The sequence below is a fragment of the Heterodontus francisci genome, chromosome 14 (assembly GCF_036365525.1).
Source record: "Heterodontus francisci isolate sHetFra1 chromosome 14, sHetFra1.hap1, whole genome shotgun sequence".
Taxonomy (NCBI): Eukaryota; Metazoa; Chordata; class Chondrichthyes; order Heterodontiformes; family Heterodontidae; genus Heterodontus; species Heterodontus francisci.
In genome coordinates this window covers 41,336,526-41,363,588 of record NC_090384.1, presented here as the reverse complement: position 1 = coordinate 41,363,588, position 27,063 = coordinate 41,336,526, and the positions used below count along the sequence as shown (strand labels likewise).

Genomic DNA, 27,063 nt, shown 5'->3' with positions numbered 1-27,063 from the left:
ATTTGGGTGGAGAGATTAGTGGGCCATGCAGAATTTTTAATGGATTTAAAAACTCCCAGAAGATTTGCCAATTTCCGTGCTTGAATTCCCAGTATGCAGTTCCAGCAGACAACATTGCACGCTGGATTGTGAATCATTAACTTTAGCATTTATAAGTTTATCAGGGCTGCAACAGTATGATGCACTGGTCAGACCTCATTTGAAGTATTGTGTGCCAATTTTGTCATCACACTTTAAAAGGGACACACGGACATTAGAAGGATACAAAAAGTGACTTCAATTGTAAATGGGATCAGCGATAAAGAAAGATTATGGAGAAAGGGTGGTAAATATCAGTGTTACAGTGAAAATAATGTATGTCAGATAGTGCTAAATTGAAATTGTATATGAAATCGTATTACAGTAAGGGGTGTTGCATATATCTGTGTTACATTAAGGAGTTGGAGTCTTGTTTGTAAAACCTCCTGATACCTGAGACTCTTCCTTTTTTGCCCGCAGCCATTAAGAACTTGCTGGTATCTGCTGCAGTTCCTGGCAATGGTCATCAGCTCCTTTTGTGCCTAGGCAGATTGACACGAGACCATATGGGTGGGGCGTCAGGAGCGGTAAGCCTAAATGATGATTCTGTTTCTAACCCCAGCATGTAGAGTGAAACAGTGAAGTAGCAAAGAATGACTCGATGATTGGGCTGAAAGAACCACAATAGACATTCATTTTATTTGCTTACAGACAACAGGTAAATTAGGTAACTGAGCCAAGCTTTTGGTAGTTCAGATATATGTAATGCAGAAAAGTGGCTTGGCCATGTGAGCCGCATGGAAGATGGCAGGATCCCCAAAGACACATTGTACAGCGAGCTCGCCACTGGTATCAGACCCACCGGCCGTCCATGTCTCCGTTATAAAGACGTCTGCAAACGCGACATGAAATCGTGTGACATTGATCACAAGTCGTGGGAGTCAGTTGCCAGCATTCGCCAGAGCTGGCGGGCAGCCATAAAGACAGGGCTAAATTGTGGCGAGTCGAAGAGACTTAGTAGTTGGCAGGAAAAAAGACAGAGGCGCAAGGGGAGAGCCAACTGTGCAACAGCCCCAACAAACAAATTTCTCTGCAGCACCTGTGGAAGAGCCTGTCACTCCAGAATTGGCCTTTATAGCCACTCCAGGCGCTGCTTCACAAACCACTGACCACCTCCAGGCGCGTATCCATTGTCTCTCGAGATAAGGAGGCCCAAAAGAAAAAGAAAGAAAAGAAAAAAGAAATGCAGAAAAGTGTACTCAGTTCCTCTGTTTATTCTAACTGTAAACACATGATACTACATTATCTTCTTCTTCCTGCAGCTTCATTGCGTTGAAATGTAGACACATTACTATACCACATTATTATCATATTTTCTCCGACTGCAACATATCTCCTTCTGAGGAACTCAAAGTTGGACTGTATGGTCTCCCTCATGTTCCCTTCCATCTACAATCATTAGGCTTTTAAAAGTTAACTTTGTGCAAATGAACCACTACTTCCTCATTTACTTCATTTGTTGCTTTACACTTTGGAACTTCGGTTTGTTAGTTTGGCTAGCTGGCATTCTTGCCTTTGAGTCAAAGGGATCAATCCCCACTAAAGGATTTCAGCACATAATTTACGCTGATGCTCAGCACAGTACTGACAGAAGTACTGAATTGCCAGAGATTTTTGTTTATTTTTTTCTCAGCATATGTGTGATAACGACAGGGATACATTTATTGTCTATCCATAGTCTTTTGGAAGGTGTTGAGCCTTCTCCTTGAATCATTACAATCTTTGTGCTGATGATACTCTCTTGATGGTGTGAGGTAAAACAATTCCAGAATTTTGATCTAGTGACAGTGAAGGAACAGTAGTTTATATCCAAGTTAGCATGACATGTGAATTATTGAGCAACTTGGAGATGATGGTGTTCCCATTAGTTTGCTGCCCTTGTACTTCTTGAAGATCAAGAGGTTGGAAGGTGCCAAATTAGATTTGTCCTATTTTTGAGGAAAGGACATGCATTCATAATTTTCCAGATTTTCAGATAGATCACTGTAACAGTCAGATGAGATGTTAAATCTGTCTTCCTATGCCAGTAGATGTGAAAGATTTCACAGCACTATTTGAAGAAGGTCAGAAAGTTCACCCAGCTTCCTGACTGGCATCCTTCCCTCTCAACCTTCACCGCCAGAACAAATTAACTGGTCTAATATAAAAGCAAAATGCTGTGGATGCTAGAAATCTGAAATAAAAACAAGAAATGCTGGAAATACTCAGCAGGTCTGGCAGCATCTGTGGAGAGAGAAGCAGAGTTAACGTTTCAGTTCAGTGACCCTTCTTCAGAACGGGAAATTAACTGGTCATTCATCTTGTTGCTGTTTTTAGGTCTATGCATTTGCCAGCATAACTGCACTTCGAAGTTGAGTGCATTGGGATGTTTCTGAGCAAATGGTAAGGTGCTATGTAAATGTAAATATTTTTCCTTGCCCTCCTGCTCTATAGCTTCTGGCTCTTCATTCCAATTACTCAACGCAAAAATTGAGGACTTTGAAACATGTGATTGAAAATTGGCACAGTGAGGCATCGTACTGTGCCAGAGTATGAAAGCAAACAATATCAAACATGATATTAAGCTGAGATCTCAATTCTGATGAAAAGTCACATCTGAAATGTTAACTCTGTTTCTGTCTCGATGGATGTTGTCAGATCTGCTGAGTTTTCCAGCATTTTCTATCTTTATTCAGGTTTCTAGCATTTGCAGTATTTTGCTTTTGTAATAGCAAACATGATATTCTCCACATGCCAATTGCCATTTGTGACTGTATCATTCCAAAATCTTGCCCAGCGGGAGAGAAAAATTGCTCAAAGCTGAGACAGACAGACCATTTTCAGAGGCCTGGGAGCAGCCCAGCTGCTTGAAAGTCTCAAATAAGCAAGTCAACAGGGGCCCTTGAAATGATAAGGGAAAAAGCATCCATAATTTTTTCAGCACATAGTAAAATATAATCTGTTGAGGATTTTTTAAACCACATAAAGATTAATTTAGCGGGGACTTCCAATAATTAACGTAAAACAAAGATCCCTCTGGGATCTCGGCACATTTCAGCTCTAACTGTTAGTGTGAACATTTTCTCTCAGCTGGAATGGTTCTGTGTGAAGTGAAATAGTTCTTACCAGCAGTATAAATCTTGCCTAACAACAACAGGGGAATTTGAATTTTGTTTCACGTATCATTCTGGTTCCCTGACCTTTTGCTCCCACCACTCATCTTGCTCATCATCTCCCCTCAGTTTAACCTGGCACTACTCCTGTCTCATCCAGTGATCCAGTGCAAGTTAGCACTATTCTTCATTCCCTTAGTTAAAGCTGTTGTTCTTCTTCTCAAACCCTGCCTTCTAAGTTTAAACTGGCACTCTTCTCCTGTTCCCTCAGTTGATTATAGAATTCTCTTTCTACCCCTTACACAGTGCTACAAATGACTTTACTCCCTTACTAGCCTGTACTGACTTCTTATTCCCTGCCTCCTGTTGCTGCTTCAAATGATTGATACTGCTGCACACTACAGGGCTGAATTTTATGGGCAACCCCCCCACCCCCCCAGGGCAAAAGAGCTGAATTCCGGAGGTGAGGTAAGAGTGACTGCCCTTGACATCAAGGCAGCATTTGACCGAGTACGGTATCAAGGATCCCTAGTAAAATTGTAGTCAATGAGAATTGGGGGAAAGCTCTCAACTGACTTGAGACATACCTACCCCAAAGGAAGGTGATTGTGGTTGTAGATGAATCCTTTGAAGTGGGCAGGGATTCCTCTGGTTCAACTCCCAAGCGTGAACAAGTGAGGATTGTTTCCAATATGTATTAAATATAAATAAATAAAACTGCTCTGAATAATTCTAATGGGACACATTTTGTATTCATTTGAAATACTGAGGCCAGGATAAGGTGTCTATGATTAAATTAGTCTTTAAAACTAGATTGTGCATATCGGAATTTAAGGAATATCTCTCATGAATCTGAAAATTAACATTATGTAATGAGTTGGTATTAATTTCACCTCAATAGGAAGGTCATTCCACTCCACTGAGTGAGAATGAGTTGAGAATTTTCTGTTTTGCTATAAACTTTTATCGTTATAGTGATTTTGAACAGTTCACCTATAATAAGTTACCCTTTCTGTTGTAGTTGTACAGTATTTCTTTGACTGCAGCAGCACAAATTCTGAAAGATAACAACAATCCCTCCGCCTGGGCAGCAGCATTGAATTCTGGAATTGAAGCATTGAAGAGGTCAGTATGTGTCACAGTCTGACATTGTGATAGTTTAGAAAGGTTCAAAACAAATAAACGCATTGAGATAGATGGTATTTATCAAAGAATATGAAGAGTGAAAAATGAAAATATTTGTGTGGTGTTGATGGCCATTATGAAGGAGCAAGGGTGACTGGAGAAGTATCTGCACATTAGAAGCAGGCCAACATGGCATCCATTTCAAAAAGGGTGACAGTGCAGATGTAGACAATGCAAACCATTTGTCTTATTTCAATACCATGTAAAATAATCAATCACCCAGAGTATACCTGAGGATTACCTGTAGAATAATAACCCAGTAAACCATCAGTTAGCAAGGATATAGAAGAGAAAGTACCTGTGTGACCAATCTCCTTGACATTTTTGTAGAACTTACAACCCAACTGAACTGGAAAGTTGTACAATTTTGTGTACTTAGCCTTCCTAAAGGCATTTGACAAAGTTCTACACGAAAGCTATTCGTTAAGCTCAAAGCTGTGGGAATTCAGAGTAAATCTTGGAAATATGTTTAAAAATAGTGGAATTATGTCAGAATGGCGACCGAGAGAAACAATACTGAGTGGGGTGACCCAGGTATGACTATTTGGACCAATACTGTTTTTATTGGATTCTCATTGCAAATTAGTCAAATTCATTACAAGACTTATGCTTATCTTTCACCAGCGCAGATACTCGGTGGATACAGTTAGGCAGTTCGTTGGTATTTCACCTGGTGACTCACAGTTCACAAGTGAGCTAGAGTAGACAGTAGTAGCACGGACAGCTGTGGCAAGTCCACATCCTTTCCAAGTTCTGCTCAGCTGGACAAATATGTTATATCCCAGGGGTGATCATTGAAAAGAAAAATAATTGAGGGGCACAGAAAATCTGTTGATGTACGATAGACCTTCTCCACATGCTGTCCATGATTACAGAGAGAATGGAGGAGTCCAGCTCAAGCGTTAGTGTTGCAAGGATGTCTTTTACCATGGATAGAGTGACCAATTTGGGGAAAATCAGTCGTGACAATCAAATGACTCCCTGCAAGCCTTGACCTTGGCATGCAGACTCTGGATGCTAACGTGTCTGGGACCTTAAATATGATGACAGACACCTCAGCCATGGCCTTACAGCACATCACTGATCTGGTAGGAGTGAAGTGGCGCTGTCCATGAGAAGGAGTTTAACGAAGGGAGTCATGGAGAGGGGGACTCCATTCAAAGTGCTCCCACCTCTCACCGTTGTCCCCTCCCCCTTCCCAGTCAGTACCCGACATGCTGCCTTCTTTTGCATGACCAGGTCTGCCGCACTTGTTGCAGCTGGAACTGTCTTTGGCAGACAACACATTGATTGTCAGCTCAAAACATCTCAGCAGTCAGAGTAGGGATGTGAGCAGTCTGCCACAACATCTGTTGAAGCCACAGGTGTTTCACCACGGAGGACTGGTGGGAACAGGTAGAGTAAAGCTTTGTAGTTGCACAAGAATAAGGACATGGTGTATAAGAAAATGTTCTGTTGTAACGTTTCCGTTCTTTAGTAGAATCACATAAAATTTATTAAATTGCTCTGCTTTTCGGCATTGCCTGCTCTTAGTTACTAGGTGGCAATTCACCTTTTCAGTTTCTTCTTGATGTGTGGGAAGACGTTAATTGATGGGGACGGGGGATGTGAATTGGGTGGTTGGTTGGTTTCAGGATTGCTTTGTGCCAGTCAGATTTGAGTTTGGGGTTGGGGACATTGGATGAGAGTGGCCATTGGATGTGGCTCTTAAATTGGTTTAGTGAAGGTCATTACGGAACCTTACACCACAAGGGAATCCTTGGCATCCTGAGCAGCAGTGTGAGTGGCTGGTGCTGCATTGGGGTTGCCAGCTTCCTCCTCTTCCTCAGATTTGTCTGGAGACAATAGGCTGAATTTTGTGCCCATGGTGGGACTCTCGGCGCCAGGCCGAAAAGGAGGGGATATCTTGCCTCGGCCAGCTGGAGCCCCACCCCTACCCCAGAGCAATTCTACGGAGTTGGGCCAATTAACAGCCCAGCACTGGGATCCCTGTCCCTTTAAAGACAGGCATCCTGCCTCCAACAGCTACCGGCCAGTCACAGGGCCGGCAGCTCAGCAGTATCGGCACCGCCATCGGGAGTGGTAGCCACTGCTGGTACTGCAAGAGGCTTTGGACCACGCCTAGCAAAGAACAAAGAGCTTGGATCCAAGGTTAGTGAGGTGGGGTCGCCAGGCCCAGACCGGTAAGCCCCGGTCAGGGGTGTGCAGAAGTGTGGTTCAGGGAGGTGCAGGTTTTCCTAGCGGGGGTCCTCCGTGGGCCACAGATTGCCCACAGAGGAGGGCCCTTTCCCCCTCCAAACCCACAGGAAGGTTTTACTGGGAGACCTCCCTACATGGCAGAGGGCCTCCCCTGCCAGCAGCACCAGGAAGAGGCCCTTAAGTGGCCATTAATAGGTCACTTAAGGGCCTCATTTGGCCTCTAGGCGGGAAGGCCGTCTTTGTCCTATCCCGCCCCCAACAAAATTGTGTGATGACGGGGAGGCGACGGGCCCTCCGACCCCCGCCTCCGTGGCAATTCTTGGACCCCCCCAACTCCGAACCCATCTCAGGGGGCCCATAAAATTCAGCCTGTAGTGTGCTCAACACCTTGTTACTCCTGCAGCTGCAGTCCTCACTGCCTCGCAATGTTGCAAGAGTGCAGCACACCACAATCATTCTGGAGACCTTCGCTGGGAAGTACTAATGCCTGCCTCCTGATCTGTCCAGGCAGCTGAAGTGCAACTTGAGATTGCCGATCACTTGCTGAATGACACATCTAATTGTCAGTGTCGGCTGTGGTTCAGTTGGTAGTACTCTTGCCTCCGAGTCACAAAGTTCAGGGTACAAGTCCCACTGCAGGACTTGAGCACAAAAATCAAGGCTGACACAAGGCTATTGGAGGATCTGTCTTTTGAATGAAATATTAAACTGTAGCCCAATCTGCTTGTTTGGGTGGATATAAAAGATCCCATGGCACTATTTTGAGGAAGAGCAGGGGAGTTAACCCTTGTGTTCTGGCCAATATTTATCCCTCAATCAACATCACAAAAACAGATTATCTGGCCATTATCACATTGCTGTTTGTGGGAGTTTGCTATGTGCATGCTGGCTGCCGGGTTTCTTGTATTACAACAGTAACTACACTTCAGAAAGTACTTCATTGACTGTAAGGCGCTTTGAGATGTCCGTTAGTCGTGAAAAACAGTATATAAATGGAAGTCTTTTTTTATATGGCTTCCGTTGTAGCACTCGTGGGCTTCATTGGTTGGGTTTTTCACAGGTCTCATTACCCAAAAGCGAAATACTGCAGATGCTGGAAATCAGAAATTAAATAGAAAGTGTTTGAAATACTCAGCAAGTCTGGCAGCATCTGTTGAGAGAGAAACAGAGTTAACGTCAGATGGGGTTTTGCTTTGTCTGCTGTCAGCCACCTCTGAAGTTTGTTTGCAGGCCCAAAGAGATCAAGTATCTTGAACTGCTGCTAGATGAAATCATTTCAGTAGCTCCCTGAGAACCTGGCGCACACCTGCATAAACCTTTTCTTGAGGTTGTACACGAGCTGCACATTGATGGAATGGAATCCCTTGCAGTTTACAAATACTCCTGGTTGATCTGGGGGTGGACAGTTGCCGCGTGTGTGCAGCTGAGGACCCCCTGCACCTTTGGGAAGTCAGCCAGAGACACAAACTACTCATTCTGACTGGCATCATTATGGGTGAATCTGACATAATTGCTGACCCTGGCTAACAACCCATCCACCTTATGCATATGTGTGCAGCCAACTGGGAGATCCTGGATGTGTCTCCAGTAGTGCCCAGCAGAAAAAATATTTTGTGTGGTGGTGACCTTCACAGTCACTGGTCCAGCAGGTGGTCTTCTAGGAGGCTGTAGATGTCTGCCACTACTTGACATGACAACCTTAGTCTGTGGAAGCACTGCTCATCAGAGAGATCAAGGTAGCTGAGCCTCTGCCTGTAGGCTGGGTTACATGGATAGTGCCGCCTGTGAGCTCAACCCCTCTGTTGCACCCCTTTATGCTCCATCTTCAGCTGTCTCTATAGCAGGCTGTTGCTGCTGCTGCCCTCTGTATCGATCCCTTCGGCTGACTATCTGCGTGTCTTTCCACAGCAGATGGTTGTTGCTGCTGACGGTCAACTTGCTCCTTATCCGAGATCCAAAGTAAGGCAGTAAAGGTGCCACCCATCCTGATCTGCATCTTCAGTACCTTCTGTGATTCTGTGATTAACCTCTCACTGAAAGTACTCTCAACAAACAGGAACTGTAGCATAGTGTTTTGTTACTGTTTTGCAATCCAGAGACCTGAACTAATGCTCTGAAGCCTTGGGTTCAAAGTCCCACCATGGCAGCTGGGGAAATCCCAATTCAATTTATTTATTTTATTAAAAAAAATACCTGAAATAAAAATCTAGTCTCAGTACTGGTGACCATGTAACTACTGGATTGCCATAAAAACCCATCTGCTCACTAATATCTTTTAGGGAAGATAATCTGCTGTCTTTACAGAAATGTGGTTGCCTCTTAACTACCCTGTCAATGGCCTAGCAAGCCATTCAGTTATATTAAACTGCTATGGCAAAGCCAAATAAAAATAAAAGTGGATGGACCACCAGGCACCAACCTAGGCACTAGATACAACAAAGGGGCAATCTGCCCAGTCAAAGTCCTCCTCACTAACATCTGGGAAGCTGTGACAAAATTGGGAGAGTTGTCCCACAGACCAGTCAAGCAACACCCTAGCATAGTCATACTCACAGACTCATACCTTACAGCCAATCTCCCAGATTCCTCCATCACCATCCCTAGATATGGCCTGCCCCGCTGGCGGGACAAACCCATGAGAGGTGGCGGAATGGTGGTATTCAGTCAGGAGAGGGTGGCCCTGGGAGTCCTCAACATTGACTCTGGACCCCATGAAGTATCATGGCATCAGGTCAAACATGGACAAGGAAACCACGACCAAACGCATCTTCCCCTCCCCTCCCCAGTCAGTTCCTTCCACGACACACTGGCCCACTCCTCCATTACCCCCACCACTTTGTCCCCTTCCCATGGCACCTTCCCCTGAAATCGCAGGAGGTGTAATACCTGCCCATTTACCCCCTCTCTCCTCACTATCCAAGGCCCCAAACACTCAACGATGGAGCATCCACAACTCCTCGAGGTAGAGAATTCCAAAGGTTCAAGTCCCTCTGAGTAGAGAAATTTCTCCTCATCTCAGTCCTAAATGATCAACCCCTTATCCTGATATCTGCCCCATGTTCTAGATTTCAGAGCCAGGGGAAACAACCACTCAGTGTCTAAACCTGTCCACCCCCTTCAGAATCTTGTATTTTTCAATGAGATCATTTCTCATTCTTATATACTCCGGAGCGTATAGGCCCAATTTACTGAGCCTCTTATCATAGGACAACCCTTTCATTCCAGGAACCAATCTAGTGAACTTGCGTTATACTACCTTCAAGGCAAATATATCCTCCCTTCGATATGGAGTCCAAAACTGCACACAGTACTCCAGGTGTGATCTTACCAAAGCCCTATACAAGTGTAGCAAGACTTCCTTATATTTGTACTCCAGTCACTTGTAGTAAAGGCTAACATACCATTTGCCTTCCTAATTGCTTGCTGTATCTGCATGCTAATTTTCTGTTTCTTCTATGAGTACACACAAGTCTTTCTGAACATCGACATTTAAATGTTTCACACTTTTTAAAAATATTCTGCTGTACTATTTCTTTCTATCTATAAATAAGCTCACACTTTCCTGCATTCTACTCCATCTGCCACCGTGTGCTCACTCATTTAACCTGTTATTACGACCTCGCAGAGACAATTAATGTTAAAAATACAAGATATGAACCCTCGGACCAATTTAAAGAATTACATGATAAGATTTCATGTTTTAAGACTTTTATTATAACAACTAGACTAAAAGAAATCTCCATTAACTAAATAGTGCTTTGTAAGTAGCTGATACCCCAAATTACAAAGAATGGTATTTTCTTCACTTATTAAAACACTTGAAAACCTCACAACATACTTATAGGTTACACAGCCCTCTTTGATAGTGAAATCTTTGCAGCTAAAAGTCCCAAACACCTTCCAGTTTCAATGGGTTGGATCTCCCAGACCTTTCTCAAAGTCAATCTCCTCTTCGCTCACTTCTCTGAGTACTTTCGACCTGGACAGCTGTGAATAAGGCAATCCCTGGTGATCCTGTTGGTCTTCTACTTCTCTGCAAACTTTACCTTTGAAAACAGGTTCAAGTCTTCGCATCCTTTGGCTATAACAGTTTTACCTGAGAGTAGGTGTTCCCTCTCTCTCTCCCTTGAGGCTGCCACCGCTGGTTATCTTCCTTTCTTACAGACTTCAGAACATCTGCTAAATTTATCTGGAATCACAAGTCTATTGTCCTTTTCCAGTATGCAAAGTCCACAAGTCTGACTTCAACAGTGCCACCTGGGTTTTTCTTAGTTTCCAGATGTTAGCAGATGTCATGCACATTTGCATTCTGAGAATCACTGAGTCCTTGTTTACGATCCGAAAGTCTGGGAGGGTGAAACACATTGCAGTTTCTGCTTCTCAAAAACGTCTTTGATCTGGGGCCTTTGTTGTCATGGTAACCAAGATTTCTGTCTTGTCTTTAAGCAGAGTTGATGTGAGGTTACCTGACTTTTCTGACTCCATCTTAAACTTTTAAAAATCACTGTTTGTATAACATAATCATGTTACATCAGCATTAATAACATTGTCTATATATCTTTGCAGCCTCTTTGTGTCCTCCTCACAGCTTACATTCCCACCTAGCTTTGTATCATCAGCAAACTTAGTTACGTTACTCTCCGTCTCTTTGTCTAAGTCATTAAACAGATTGTAAATAGCTGAGGCCCCAGCACTAATCCCTGTGGCACTCCACTAGTTATAGCCTGCCAACCTGAAAGTGCCCCATTTATCCCTATCTTCTGCTTCCAGTCCATTAATCAATCCTACATACATGGCCAGTACATTACTCCCAACTCGACGAGCCCTTATCTTGTGTATTAACCTTTTGTGTGGCATCTTATTTGGATGCCTTTTGGAAATCCAAGTATACTATACCTACTGGTTTCCCTTTGCCTACCCTACTGGTTACATCCTCAAAAACACTAATAAATTTGTCAAACACAATTTCCCTTTCATAAAACCATGTTGACTCTGATCATACCATGATTTCTAAGTGCATTGTTAAGACCTCCTTTATAATAGTTTCCAGTATTTTCCTGACAACTTATGTCAAGCTAACTGGCCTGTGGTTCTGTTGTTTTCTCTCTTTTCTTCAATAATGGTGTTACATTTGCTAACCCAATCTTCTGGGATCGTTCTAGAATCTAGGGAATTTTGGAAAATCATAACCAGTCTCGCCACTATCTCTACAGGTACCTCTTTTAGAACCCTAGGGTGTAAGCCATCAGATCCTGGGATACTGTCAGCTTTTAGTTCCTTAAGTTTCTCCAATACTTTGTCTGCGATGTGAGGCAGGTATGGGAAATGAGAAGATAAAAGTAGAGCAGCCTCAGCCCCTGCAATTGTGCAACAGGTTTGAAGTTCTTGCTGCTTGTATGGACGAGAGTGAGGGCTGCAGGACTGATGAGCGAACTGACCATGGCACCGTGCTGCAGGGAGCCATTCAAATTGGAGAAGTAACTAGAAATGTAGTGGTAGTAGTGGACAGTATAGTCAGGGGGATAGACACAGTCCTCTGCAGCCAAGAGCGTGTGTCCAGAAGGCTGTGCTGCCCGTCAGGGTTTGGGACATCTGCTCGGGGCTGGAGAGGAACTTGCAGTGGGAGGGGAAGGATCCAGTTGCTGTAGCCCATGTGGGTACCAATGACATAGATAGAAATGGAAAGAGGCTCTGCTTAAGAATTATGAGAAGCTATGGGCTAAGTTGAAAAGCAGAACCACAAAGGTAATAATGTCTGGATTACTACCTGAGCCACGAGCAAATTAACGTAGGGGTAAATAAGAATTGGTGTGGGAGAAATGAGTTTCGATTCATGGGGCACTGGCACCAGTACTGGGAAAAGTGGGAGCTGTACTGTTGGGACAGTCTTCACCTGAATCGTACTGGGACCAGTAGTTTGGCGAGTTGTATAACAAGGACGTTGGAGAGGGCTTTAAACTAAATAGTGTTGGGGGGGGGGGGGTGTGGTGGGGGGGGCTGTAGCGGAGTCATGTGAGGGGAGATGTGATAAGTTAACGAGTAAGGACAAGGCAATACAGCAGGGTAACGATATGGCTAATGATAACCAGAATGTGGCAGGAAGGGACAGAGCATAGAAACTGAAGAGTGGACCAGCAGATAAGGCTAGAGTTTGCAAGAATTGCAAAAAGACAGAATTAAAGGCTCTGTATCTGAATGCGCACAACATTCATAACAAAACAGATGAACTGATAGCACGAATAGAAATAAATATGTATGACCTGATAGCCATTTCAGTGACGTGGCTGCAAGGTGACCAAGGCTGGGACCAAAATATTCAAGGGTATTTGATATTTGAGAAGGACAGGAAGCTAGGTGGTGGGGTAGCTCTGTTAATTAAGGATAACATTAGTATAGTAGTGAGGGATGACCGTAGTTCAGAAGATCAAGATGTAGAATCAGTTTGGGTGGAAATGAGAAATAGGAAAGGTAAGAAGTCACTTGTGGGAGTATTTTATCGGCCCCCTAACAGTAGCTACACTGTAGGACAGAATATACAGAAAGAAATAATAGGGGCCTGTAAGAAAGGTGCTGTAGTAATCATGGGTGATTTTAATCTTCATATAGATTGGACAAATCAGATTGGCAAAGGTAGCCTGGAAGATAAGTTCATAGAGCATATTCGGGACAATTTCTTCAAGCATTATATTCTAGTGCCAACCAGGGAGCAGGCTATTTTAGACCTGGTTGTGTGTAATGAGACAGGATTAATTAATCACCTCATAGTAAAGGAGCTTTTAGGCAACAGTGATCATAACATGATAGAATTTCACATTCAGTTTGAGGGTGAGAAGTGTGAGTCTAAGACTAGTGTCTTACGGTTAAAGGCAATTGCAAGGGTATGAGAATGAAGTTAACTTAAGTGAACTGGGATAATAGATTAAAAGGACAGTGGAGAAGCAGTGGCAGACATCTAAGGAGATACTTCATAACTCTCAGCAAAGATATGTTCCATTGAGAAAGAAAGGCCGTATGAGAAGGATGCACCATCTGTGGCTAACTAAGGAAGTTAAGGATAGTGTCAAATTGAAAGAAAAAAATGTACAGTACTGTGAAGATTAGTGGTAGGTCAGAAGATTGGACAGATTTTAGAAACCAGCAAAGAATAACTACAAGAAAAATGAGGGAGAAATTAGAGTGTAAGAGAAAGCTAGCTCAAAAGATGAGTTTCTTCCAAGTATTTAGAAAGGAAAAGAGTAACTAAACTGAACGTTGGTCCCTTAGAGAGTGAGACTGGAGAATGAGAAATGGGAAAAAAGGAAATGGAAGAAGTGTTGAACAGGTATTTTGTGTCTGTCTTCACTGTCGAAGACACAAAATAAACCCCAAGAGTTCTTGGAAATCAAGAGATAAAAGGGAGGGAGGAACTTTAAACAATCACTAGGGAAAAGGTACTGGAAAAACTATTAGAATTAAAAGCTGACAAATCCCCTGGACCTGTTGGCTTGCAGCCTAGGATCTTAAAATAAGTGTCTGCAGAGATAGTAGATGCATTGGTTGTGATCTTACAAAATTCCCGAGATTCGGGAAATGGTCCCAGTAGATTGGAAAATCACAAATATTATAGCTCTATTTAAGAAAGGAGAGCGACAGAAAGCAGGAAACTACAGGCCAGTTAACCTAACATCTGTCATAGGGAAAATGCTAGAATCCATTATTAAGGAGGTAATAGCAGGACATTGAGAACATGAGCCAACATGGTTTTGTGAAAGGGAAATCCTGTTTGACCAATTTATTAGAGTTCTTTGAGGAAGTAACAAGCAAGGGAAACTTGTAGGTGTGGAGTACTTGGATTTCCAAAAGACATGCAATAAGGTGCCACATCAAAGGTTACTACTCAAAATAAGAACTCATGGTATAGTGGGTACATATTAGTATAGATAGAGAATTGGTTTGCTAATAGAAAGGAAAGAGTAGGGATAAATGGGTCATTTTCAGATTGGCAAGCCATTGTTAGTGGAGTGCCGCTATTTACAATCTATATCAATGACTTGGATGAAGGGACTGAATGTATGGTAGCTAAATTTGCTGATGACACAAAGTTAGGTAGGAAAGTAAGCTGTCAAGAGGACATAAGGCGTCTACAAAGGGATTTAGATTGGTTAAGTGAGTGGGCAAAAATTTGACCGATGGAATATAATGTGGGAAAGTGTGAACTTGTCCACTTTGGCAGGAAGAATAGAAAAACACTATATTATTTGAATCGAGAGGCTGCAGAATTCGACCATGCAGAGTGATCTGGGTGTCCTGGTACATGAATCACAAAAAGTTAGTATGCAGGTTAGTTTACAGCAAATGATCAGGAAGGCACATGGAATGCTGGCATTTATTGCAAAGGGAATCAAGTATAAAAGTAGGGAAGTGTTGCAACAGATGTACATGGCCTTCGCTGGACTGCATCTGAAGTACTGTGTACAGTTTTGCTCTCCCTACTTAAGGAAGGATATAGTTACATTAGAAGCAGTTCAGAGAAGGTTCGCTCGACTGATTCCTGGGATGAAGGAGTGATCTTATGAAGAAAGGTTGAGCAGATTGGGCATATAAGATCCTGAGGGGACTTGACAGGGTGGATGCTGAGAGGATGTTTTTCCTTGTGTGGGAGACTAGAACTAGGGGGCACTGTTTAAAAATAAGTCTCCTACTTTAAACTGAGATGAGGAGAAATTTTTTTCTCTGAGGGTGATTAGTCTGTGGAACTCTCTTCCCTCAGAGAGCAGTGGAGGCTGGGTCATTGAATATATTCAAGGCTGAGTTAGACAGATTTTTGACCGACAAGGGAGTCAAAGGTTATGAAGGTCAGAAAGGAAAGTGGAGTTGAGGCCACAATCAGATCGGCTATGATCCTATCAAGTGGCAGAGCAGGCATGAGGGGCGGAATAGCCTACTCCTGCTCCTAATTCTTGTGGTCTTGTATTAATTGCTTTAAGTTCCTCACTCACCCTTGATTACTCCTTATTCTCTGGTATGTAATTTGTGTCTGCTACTGTGAAGATAAACAAAATATTTGTACAACATCTCTGCCATTTCCTCATTTCCAATGATAATTTCTCCTGTCTCTGCTTCTAAGGGACCAACGTTTACTTCAGCTACTCTGCTTTTTATATACTTGTAAAAGCTCTTACTATCTGTTTTTATATTCCTGACCAGTTTACTCATTTTTTTCCCCTTTTATCAACTTTTTGGTTGCGCTTCAATGGTTTCTAAGACACTCCCAATCCTCAGGCTTACTGCCATTCTTTACAACATTATAAGCCTCTTCTTTTAATCTAATACAATCCTTAACTTCCCTTGTAAGCCACAGATGGATCTTTCTTGCTGAATTTTAGTTTTTTAATGGAATAGATTTTTGTTGAACGTTTTGAATTGTTTCTTTAAATGTTTCCCACTGGTTATTTACTGCCATATATTTTAGTCTATTTACCCAATCAACCTTAGCCAGCTGTCCCTTCATACCTATGTCATTGGCTTTGTTTAAGTTTAAGATTCTTCTTTGGAACAGGAATGTGTCGCTTTCAAACTTAATAAGGAATTCCAGGAAACTGTCACCAAACCATTTTACTAGCTCATTTTCTAGACACCTTTGCCAATTTGACTTGTCCAAGCCAAATGACGATTAAAGTCCTCAACAATTATGACATTGTCAACAACTAAGGGGAGGGGAAAACTCCACGATCATCCCCATCAATGATGGCAAGGCCCAGCACATGATGGTAAAAGACAAGTCTGAAGCATTTGCAACTGTCTTCAAGTAGATGATACATCTTGGCCTCCTCCTGACATCCCAAGCATCACTGAAGCCAATCTTAAACCAATTCGATTCATTCCACAAGAAACGGCTGAGCACACTGGATACAGCAAAGACTATGGGCCGCAACAACATCCTGGCTGTGGTTCTGAAGACCTGTACTCCAGAGTCAGCCGTACGCCTGGTCAAGTTGTTCCAGTACAGGTAGAACATTGACATCTGCTCGACAATGTGGAAAATTTCCCAGGTAAATCCTGTCCAGAAAGTAGGACAAATTCAATTCAACCAATAACTGCCCCATCAGTCTATTCTCAATCATCAGCAAAATGATGGAAGGTGACATTGGCAGCACTATCAAGCGGCACTTATTCAGCAATTACCTGCTCACTGCGATTAGTTTGGGTTCTGCCAGGACCACTCACTTCCGGACCTCATTACAGCCTTGGTCCAAACATGGACAAAAGCTGAATTTCAGAGGTGAGGTGAAAGTGACTATCCTTGACATCAAGGCAGCATTTGACTGAGTGTGGCATCAAGGAGCCTGAGTACAATTGAAATCAGTGGGAATCGGGGGAAAACTCTTCACTAGCTAGAGTCATACCTAGCACAAAGGAAGACGGTTGTGGTTGTTGGAGGCCAGTCATCTCAGCCCCAGGACATTGCTACAGGAGTTCCTCAGGGCAGTGTCCTAACTAGGCCCAACCATCTTCAAGAAATGCTGGATTCACTCAGCAGGTCTGGCAGCATCTGTGGAAAGAGAAGCAGAGTTAACGTTTCGGGTCAGTGACCCTTCTTCGGAACTGAACACATGCCGTCGGGTCCTGTCGGATTCAGGTCGGGTAGCCGGCCTTTAGTGCAACATAAATGAGATGCGTGAAGTCCAGTTTGTTGGAGATCTCTAACAGGTTGATTAACAGCTAAACTAGCCTTTGACAAAGTCCTACATGGCAGACTGGTACAAAAGGTGAAGTCACATGGGATCAGAGGTGAGCTGGCAAGATGGATACAGAACTGGCTCGGTCATAGAAGACAGAGGGTAGCAGTGGATGGGTGCTTTTCTGAATGGAGGGATGTGACTAGTGGTGTTCTGCAGGGATCAGTGCTGGGACCTTTGCTGTTTGGAGTATATATAAATGATTTGGAGGAAAATGTAGCTGGTCTGATAAGTAAGTTTGCGGACGATACAAAGGTTGGTGGAGTTGCGGATAGTGATGAGGATTGTCAGAGGATACAGCAGGATATAGATCGGTTGGAGACTTGGGCGGAGAAATGGCAGATGGAGTTTAATCCGGACAAATGTGAGGTAATTCATTTTGGAAGGTCTAATGCAGGTGGGAAGTATACAGTAAATGGCAGAACCCTTAGGAGTATTGACAGGCAGAGAGATCTGGGCGTACAGGTCCACAGGTCACTGAAAGTGGCAACGCAGGTGGATAAGCTAGTCAAGAAGGCATACGGCATGCTTGTCCTCATCGGTCGGAGCATAGAGCATAAAAATTGGCACGTCATGCTGCAGCTGTACAGAACTTTAGTTAGGCCACACTTAGAATATTGCGTGCAATTCTGGTCGCCACACAACCAGAAGGACATGGAGGCTTTGGAGAGGGTACAGAAGAGGTTTACCAGGGTGTTGCCTGGTCTGGAGGGCATTAGCTATGAGGAGAGGTTGGATAAACTCGGATTGTTTTCACTGGAATGACGGAGGTGGAGGGGCGACATGATCGAGGTTTACAAAGTTATGAGCGGCATAGACAGAGTGGATAGTCAGAAGCTTTTTCCCAGGGTGGAAGAGTCAGATACTAGGGGACATAGGTTTAAGGTGAGAGGGGCAAAGTTTAGAGGGGATGTGCGAGGCAAGTTCTTTACACAGAGGGTGGTGAGTGCCTGGAACTTGCTGCCGGGGGAGGTGGTGGAAGCAGGTACGATAACGACGTTTAAGAGGCATCTTGACAAATACATGAATAGGATGGGAATAGGGGGATACGGTCCCCGGAAGTGCAGAAGGTTTTAGTTTAGGCAGGCATCAAGATCGGCGCAGGCTTGGAGGGCCGAATGGCCTGTTCCTGTGCTGTACTGTTCTTTGTTCTTTAGTATGGACAGTACAGAGCAAACTATTTACAGAACCTTCCTCTAGGTGTTACAGTTGCAGAGTGACTTGGCTTGTAATCACATGACTACATCCTGGTACTTAGTTCATCAGCATACTGAAATCTTAAAGGGACGTCTCTCTTAAGGCCATCATTATAATATCCCCTTTCCAAAGATATGTCTCGTATGCTACAGTAAAAAAAAACACATACAATTATATAACATTGAAATTAGTTATATGGGATATAGATTATAAAATTTACAGCTATAAGGATAGGGATTGTGAAGTTTGCAAGTGTAAAGGCTTAACAGTCCATATATTGTTTCGTTGGTTTGACAACTCTTGGCGGGTAATCTGCATCTCATCTGTTGCTGTTTTTTCTGAAGTTTCTCCCTCTCTGTATTCAGTTTCTGTTGCTCTGCCTTTAGCCTGCGAACATACTGTGTTGCTTTTCTTAAGATGACCACTTTTGAGGCCTTGTCATTCTTGGAAAGTTCCAGCACGTCATCTCGAACAGCCAACAAACAGTGCTTCAACTCATTCTCCTCTACCTCTTCAGGACATTGTGTGTCTTTCACCTCTCCTCATCCTCAGTGTCTGAACGCTTGGGGTTCAAGGTTGAGGGTTTGTTGGGAGAGAAGTACTTGGCCTCACGGAGGTACCTGTCCGTTCTGGCCGTTTTGGTGCTGGCTGTTGTCCAGAGAGCAGAGGTGAGGGCGCAGCATGGTTGTGCTGGTGCTGGATTTCCAGACTGCACCATTTGATGCTGGCCAGAGTCTGTGAGTGGGTTCCGGTCCTTGGAGGTTTCCCCTTGGGAATGCTCCCCACTGCCGGTCTTTGCTTCTCAGTGGTTGCAACATCAATCTCTTCTTCTGAATCGCTGGAGCGTGAAGAAACACTACCTGTTGACAAAGAACTTTCACCATCTGAATTTGGATCTTCATTCTCTTGGTGTGGCATCTCTGAGAAGAGGCTAATATTCTCCAATCCAGAACTACTGAGATCCTGAAAGAACTGTGACTCAGTGCAGGGACCCTTGGTCTCTTCTGCTGTAATGGGTACCTTGGTGATCTCATGGATGGTTATGTTGAGGTCCTTACATGCTGGTAGTCCTGCCACTGCTATCTGCTCGTGTTTACAGGTAAAATATTTGCAGTTTCCATGCCAACTTGCCATAGCTGCATTGCATTATTAGTGTGCCACTGCAAGGGCTGGGTAACCCATTGTATGCAGATAACTTTGCAGTTGTTGGTTGTATCATTAATTTCCAACGACTCCGGTACATATTCTTCAGGATTCAGGACTGGGAGGATATTTGCACTAGTTCCGGTGTCAATTTTAATCCTGAGCGTATGTTTTCCAGCTTGCTTTGGGCACATGATGTTAATAGTGGCAAAAGCTTCCAGTTGTTTGACTTCATAGAGTCATAGAGAGATACAGCACTGAAACAGGCCCTTTGGCCCACCGAGTCTGTGCCGACCAACAACCACCCGTAATGGAGTCAGGTTCACAGTGTGAAACGCCTGCTTGTCTTCTGGCTGAGAATTACTCAGCTCTGAGTCTTGTCTCAGGTCTGTTTCGCTGTGGACTTCATGTATCAGCTTGTGTTTATGCAGTTCTCTGGAGCTGTCCTTGCTGCTCTTGCCCTGTTGCTGCACCTGACTTCTGTTTGTTTGTGTCCTCCTGTGACGTCTTTGGAGCCAGATATCTTGCATTGGCAAGCCCAGTGTCCTTTTGCACCGCACGCCTTGCACAGGTCTTGAAATGCAAGACAACATCGCGATGAGTGGGACCAGCCACACGTACCACACAGCTTGTTTGCTCTTTTCGACCTGGTTACCGTGCCACTACTGGTGGCTGCAGCTAGTGCTTATAGATGCTGTTATCCAGCTACAATGGCTTCATATTTCCTGACCTCTACTAGCAGTGCATCAATGCTGTGATCTTTTTTTCCCCCCAAGAGTTCTTTCTGAAACGCTTCAATGGGTGTTGAGACAATCACTAGCTCCATTAGTCGTTCTGACAGCTCACTTTCTGAGAAATCGCACTCGTTGCCCTTACTATGGCATCTGCTGACAAACTGATCTATTGATTCCTGTGGCTGTTGCCTGTAGGACATCAATTCCAGGTGGTGAATTCTAAAATTCACTCTTAACTGGAGCTGATCTTCCAGCACCATTCATATCTTTGCGGGATCTTTTTGGTCTTCTTCAGCTAAGTCAGAGGTATTGCTTCTGTGTAATCCCTCATTTCCAACTGCTAGCAGTATTTTTACAGCTTACCTCTTTGGTCTGAGAAGCATGACTGCATTCTTTGTTTAAAAAGTTTGAACTTGGATAGGATATCAATGGCCTTCCAGTTTATGCTGGGAAATTTGATATCCATCTTTCTGCTGTTCTTTTGCTTTCTGCTCTATATTTAACTTTGTTCAACTCTGTGTGCCTCCAGTACTGTATTGATTTTTCTATTTGGGGTTTGAAACTGGTTTAAGGACTTGTTCTTTTAATTCTGCGCTGATTCCCCTTTAAGAAATTTTCTTTTATTTAGACTAACTGCTTGGATGGAGAGGAGCAGATGTTTGACAGTGTTCTCTGTTTATCTTGCTTGCAGCGCTTAAGCCTGTCTGGTGACACAGCTGTTCAATAGGCAGTTCAATTGACTTTTTTTTGCTAGAGTTTATTTATGTACTTAACGCTCAAGTGGTTTAATTTTTTTTAACGGTGGCTGCGCAAATGGAGACTCTGCAGTGCTTGGGGAATTCCCGCGCTTTTTGCTATCGGATGCCTCCTGTAATGGCGCCGATCTCAATTAGCCTTTTATGGAGCCTTTGAAAAAAAAATAAACTTTTTACGCACTTCAGAGCTTTCTCTTTTTACTGGGATTCCTCAACCGTCGGCACAATGACTCACCCGATGGCAGGACTTTACTTACAGCCTGTCGCTCTGAGCTCTGTCTTCTACAGCTGCTCGCAAGTTCTTTTTTCTTTCCACTATTGGGCCAGTATTTCTTTTGAACTTTCTCTCTAGTGGTTGTTTTCACAGCGTTTTTCCCATGGTCTTCAAGTTTAGACTTTATCTTTTCACAACCGCTACCACCATATAATGCATTCTTTATGTTGTCTTGTGCAACATAAATGAGATGCATGGAGTCCAGTCTGTTGAAGATCTCTAACAGGTTTATTATCAGCTAAACTAGTATGTACAGTATCAGAATAAACTATTTACAGACCTTCCTCTAAGTGTTACAGTTGCAGAGTGACGCGGGCTTGTAGTCATATGACTACATCCTGGTACTTAGCTCATTAGCATACTGAGATCTTTAAGGGACATCACTCTTAAGGTGATCATACAACAATCACCACCTTCTGAAGGTCAACGAGGTACAACCAATAAATTCAAATACATCCCGAGAACTAACAAAAAAGGGGAAAGATATTTTATGGTTGTAGTGATATTAACATATCAGTTTGAGGGAGTATGGAGATCTTGGGTGGTGATTAATGTTCTCATGCAACGACTGTAGAAGGAGGAGGCCTCCTTATTTTCTTATGCCACTTTGACTTCCTTTCATGTCTCTCCTGCAGTTAGGAGATGCTGGCCTAGCTTTTCCACTGGTTTTTCTACACTGATCCCCTGTTATCACCATAACTGCTGCAAAATATTGCTGAATTATAAGTGCAAATTGCATTCAGTGCAACATTAGTTTCCATAGTCTCTTGTGCTAGCTTTGAAAACATCATGCTAGAAGCAGGCCCTGCCAATAAAACTGGCCACAGCCCCAGGCTGAATTAATCACCATTCGGAGTTTGCGCTAATAGTGCTCATTTACAAGCTCTCAAGGAATCTCCAAAGGACACTAATATGTATGTTTTGAAAAGTTTTGACTTTTTAATAAAATTTCTAAGGAAATAACTACTGTACCCCAATCTAACTGGAACATAGTTTTTTTTTTACCAGAATCATTATAATGTATATTTTTATAATTGTAAAGTCATTTTTAGTAATTTAAAATAGGATTGCTCACAGGTCGGGGATTGACATTGTGATTTTAAATGCATTTTTTTTGTGGTACATCCATTTTCAGCAATACTAATCAAACTTTTTTATTCATTCATGGGATGCGGTCGAAGGAAGAAAAGGTTTTTCAAAATGGGTGCAGCTTTGGGCACAATTTGCGCCAAAATCACCAATTGTGCCCAAATCCAAAACTCTGCCCCGAAATCTTTAAACTCTTCTTGGCAAGGATAAAGAAGTGAAGTTCGCAGGGCCTTTGTGTACAAACATGTAAAGCAACAGTTTTACTGCAGCTGTTTGACCTCTATACAAATATTAAATCCCCATTGTACTGAATATGGATAGATGAGTCCCACACCAATAGTCATTTTGACTGAATTCTCCAGACATCAGCTGATCCCAAGAGTCTGTCACTTTATTAACGCAATAATAATATAGGAATGTAGTGGTAGTAGGGGACAATGTAGTCAGGGGGATAGACAGTTCTCTGCAGCTGAAAGCGTGCATCCAGAAGGCTGTGCTGCCTGCCTGGTGTCGGGGTTCGGGACATCTGCTTGGGGCTGGAGAGGAACTTGCAGTGGGAGGGGGAGGATCCAGTTGTCGTGGTCCACTTGGGTACCAACGACGTAGATAGGACTAGGAAAGAGTTTCTGCCTAGAGAGTATGAGCAGCTAAGGGCTAAATTAAAAGCAGAACCTCAAAGGTAACAGTCTCTGGATTATTACCTGAGCCAAGAGCAAATCGGAGTAGAGTAAATAAAATTAGAGAAGTAAATGCCTGGCTCAAAGACTGGTATGAGAGAAATGGGTTTTAATTCATGGGGCACTGGCACCAGTACTGGGGAAAGTGGGAGCTGTACCATTGGGACGGTCTTCATCTGAACCATGCTGGGACCAGTGTTCTGGCGAGTCGTATAACCAGGTTGGTAGAGAGGACTTGAAACTAAATAGTGGGAGCGAGGGATCGTGTAGGAAGCTGTGATAATTTAGAGAGAGAGGAGAAGGCAAGAGAACAAGGTAGCAATAAGAGAATTGATAATCTGAGTGTGGCAGGAATGGAAGATTGGAGGAAAGCAAAACTGGAAACAGAAAGTAGAAAAATAGAAAGCAAAATTAGAAGACAGACGAAGTGAAGGCAAGCATCAAATATGCTCAGAATGCAGAATAATGTCAAAAAGGCAAAGTTAAGGGCACTCTACCTGAATGCAAGCAGCATTCGCAACAAGGTAGATGATTTGAAGGGACAAATAGATGTACATGGGTATGATTTAATTGCCAATACAGAGACATGGTTACAGGATGACCAAGACTGGGAAATGAATATTCAAGGATATTTGTCACCTAGGAAGGATAGGCAGAAAGGAAAAGGAGGCGGGCTACGCTCTTAATAAGGGGCGAGTTCAGTACGTTAGTAAGAGAGGATCTTAGATCAAAGGTCAAGATATAGAATCAATTTGGGTGGAGCCAAGAAACAGCAAGGGACAGCAAACATTGGTGGGAGTTGTTTGTATGCCATCAAACAGTAGTGGTATGTCGGGCATGGTATAAATCAGGAAATTAGAGGTGCTTGTAACATGGATAACACAGTAATAATAGCCAATTTTAATTTATGTATAGACTGGGTAAACCTAATGAGCACTAATGCTGTGGAGGATGAATTCCTGGAGTCTGTACAAGATGGATTTCTGGAGCAGTACATTGAAGAACCAACTAGGCATTGGGCTAAAATAAAAACAAAGTACTGGCAATACTCAGCAGAACTGGCAAAGGTTAGAAATGTAATAGGTTTTAAGCTGGTAAAGTGGAGGTGGGAGGAAAGGAGAACAAAAGGGAAGGTGTGTGATAGGACAGAGGGCCAGAGAGATTAACTGACAAAGAGGTCATGGGGCAAAGGCAAAGAGAGAGTGCTAATGGTGTGGTGAAAGACAAAGCAGTCGTGCAGAGAGATAGTGTTAATGACGGAAAAATGAACAGTCCTAGCCAAACGCACAAACATTTAAAAAAAACAGTAGGCCGGCACAGGATAAAAATATGATAAAATAAAATAAAAATAAAAAAGAGCCTGTCATGCTCTGAAATTATTGAACTCAATGTTCAGTCCGGAAGGCTGTAGAGTGCCTAATCGGAAAATGAGGTGCTGTTCCTTGAGCTGGTGTTGATGTTCACTGGAACACTGCAGCAGGCCCAGGACAGACATGTGAGCATGAGAGCAGGGGGGGGGTGTTTAAATGGCAAGCGACCGGAAGCTCGGGGTCATGTTTTCGGACTGAGCGGAGGTGTTCTGCAAAGCGGTCACCCAATCTGCGTTTGGTCTCCCCAATGTAGAGGAGACCGCATTGTGAGCAGTGAATACGGTATACTAAATTGTTTGGGGCCTTGGATAGTGAGGAGAGAGGAGGTAAAAGGGCAGGTACTACACCTCCTGTGATTGCATGGGAAGGTGCCATGGGAAGGGGACGAGGAGGTGGGGATAATGGAGGAGTGGACCAGGGTGTCTCAGAATAAGGGTAGGCCGTTTCAAACTGAAATGAGGAAGAATTTTTGGAATCCTCTACCCCAGAGGGCTATGGAAGCTCAATCATTGACCATGCTCAAGACAGAAATCGATAAATATCTGGATACTAATGAGATCAAGGGATATGGGGATAGCGTGGGAAAGTGCCGTAGAGGTAGATGATCAGCCATGATCTAATTGAATGGGGGAGAAGGCTCAACGGGCTGAATGACCTACTCCTGTTCCTATGTTCCTATGTTCTCGCAGGGAGAAATATTAGAGGTTTGCTTGAATTTTTCAGTTCTCTTTTTGTTCCAGAACACTGATGTGACAAGTGGTGCTTGCCAGCAGTCGTTTAATTTAGTTGTTTCTTGTTGCACAGATACGGAGGTGCAGAGCCGGGAGACAGAACCATGGTGAGTCCTGCCTCTTGCACTTGAGCAGTTTCAATTAGAGCTAAATGCTGAGAGAAATGGATATCACAGATACTGGAAGGATATTTAATCTAACCTATAGCTTTTACATTGGTCTTGGAAGGATGTTGTGTCACATAGTCCCTCAGTGACCTAGTTGTTAGATGTGCTACCCACTATAGTACTGAGTTCACAGAATCACAGAATTGTTGCAGTGCAGAAGGAGGCCATTCGGCCCATCATGTCTGCACTGGCTCTCTGATAGAGCAATTCACCTAGTGCCATTCTCCTGCTTTCTCCCCGTAACCCTGCGTGTTCTAATTCCCTTTTGAATGCTTCAATTGAACCTGCCTCCACCGCACTCTCAGGCTTTGATGGACCCATGTCTCTCATCTTACTATAGTTATTAAACCTGTATTATTAGCCATTGTATTAGTTTTTTGCTGTATTCCCTTTTTGCGGCTCTTACTATTTTCTTTGTGTCCCTCTGTTGTGCCCTGTATTTCTCCCCCACCCCATTGCCTGGGATCTGGCCTGGAAGGAAATCGCTCAAAGCTGAGACGTACAAACCAGAAGGGTGCCAAGTTTAGTAACAGTTTTGATCCCTGACCTGTGCTGAATTTGGGGATTTACTCAATCTGGCTGCCAAGAAAATGTAAGGGTGATGAGGATGCTTGCCCTGTTGGTGCAGCTGTCTTCCCTTGGACCATGTTCTGTCTATTGAACTCTTTACCAGACAGTGTTATTGAAGCTTCTCATGCTCCTCCTTACCTGCAAACTTTTCCCTCACACAACTGTTCTCAGTCCCTTTAGTGCAGAAATTCAGACAGAGTTCCCCATGAGGTAGTAGTCATTGCAACTGAACCAACTGTGAGGATTTATTTATTAAAGGGGCACTGTTGTTAAAAAAGCTTTATTACTTGGGGAGGGAACAGAAATATGCATCAGTTGCATCACAATGACATCATGTACGGGCGGGAAATGAGCAACTTGATTTCAAAATTCTCATCCTCGTTTTCAATTCTCTCCATTGCCTCACCTCTCCCTAACTGTGACTTCCTCCAACCCTCCATGAACTCTTTTTTCCTCCAACTTTCATCTCTTGTGTGCCCCCGCCAACTCCCTTTGCCCCATTTTCAACCGTTCCTTCAGCTGTATAGGTCATAAGCTCTGGAATTCCTTCCCTGTACCTCTCCACCTTTAAGAGCATCCTTAAAACCTATCTCTGTAACAAAGTCACCCATCCTAACTTCTACTTTAGCTAACTGTCATTTTTGTCTGATTATGCTTCTGTGAAATGCCTTGTGGTGTTTTCCCATGTTAAAATGGTTAGGTACATGCAAATGGTTGTATGTTCTTACATTAAAACATGTCCTTTAAAATATGGTTGTAACCCTAAGCAGAGAAAGCAGCTGCTTCTGGACTTCAGGATTGGTTTTAATTAAGGTTTATTTTCTGAACATTTCTCCAAGGATGGCATAGGCCATACTAAACCTTAGATAGTAGGCTGCACACTAACCTAATTGTTTAGCATGGATTCCAGTCTGCACTATTTTGTACCTTCTATTCTAGCTTGACTCACTGTGTGCTGCTGAGGATGAGTTATGCAAATTGACAGATGAAGATGGCAATGAACTGCAGGTGCTGGCTGAGGCTGTGCAGGTAAGGAACAATCTGAGCTCCAATCAATACATGATTTTGGGAGGCAAACATTTAC

General features: G+C 43.3%; 1 protein-coding gene across 4 annotated transcripts in view; it reads left to right on the top strand.

The window, feature by feature from the left end:
- tkfc (triokinase/FMN cyclase) overlaps positions 1-27,063 on the top strand; it is a 180,745-nt gene that overhangs the window by 79,486 nt on the left and 74,196 nt on the right. For all 4 annotated transcript variants that reach the window (XM_068046053.1, XM_068046054.1, XM_068046052.1 and 1 more), the window contains 4 exons: positions 499-605; positions 4,192-4,295; positions 25,316-25,349; positions 26,919-27,008. In XM_068046053.1, coding sequence (XP_067902154.1) covers positions 499-605; positions 4,192-4,295; positions 25,316-25,349; positions 26,919-27,008 — 335 coding nt within the window. The remainder of the gene's footprint in view (positions 1-498; positions 606-4,191; positions 4,296-25,315; positions 25,350-26,918; positions 27,009-27,063) is intronic.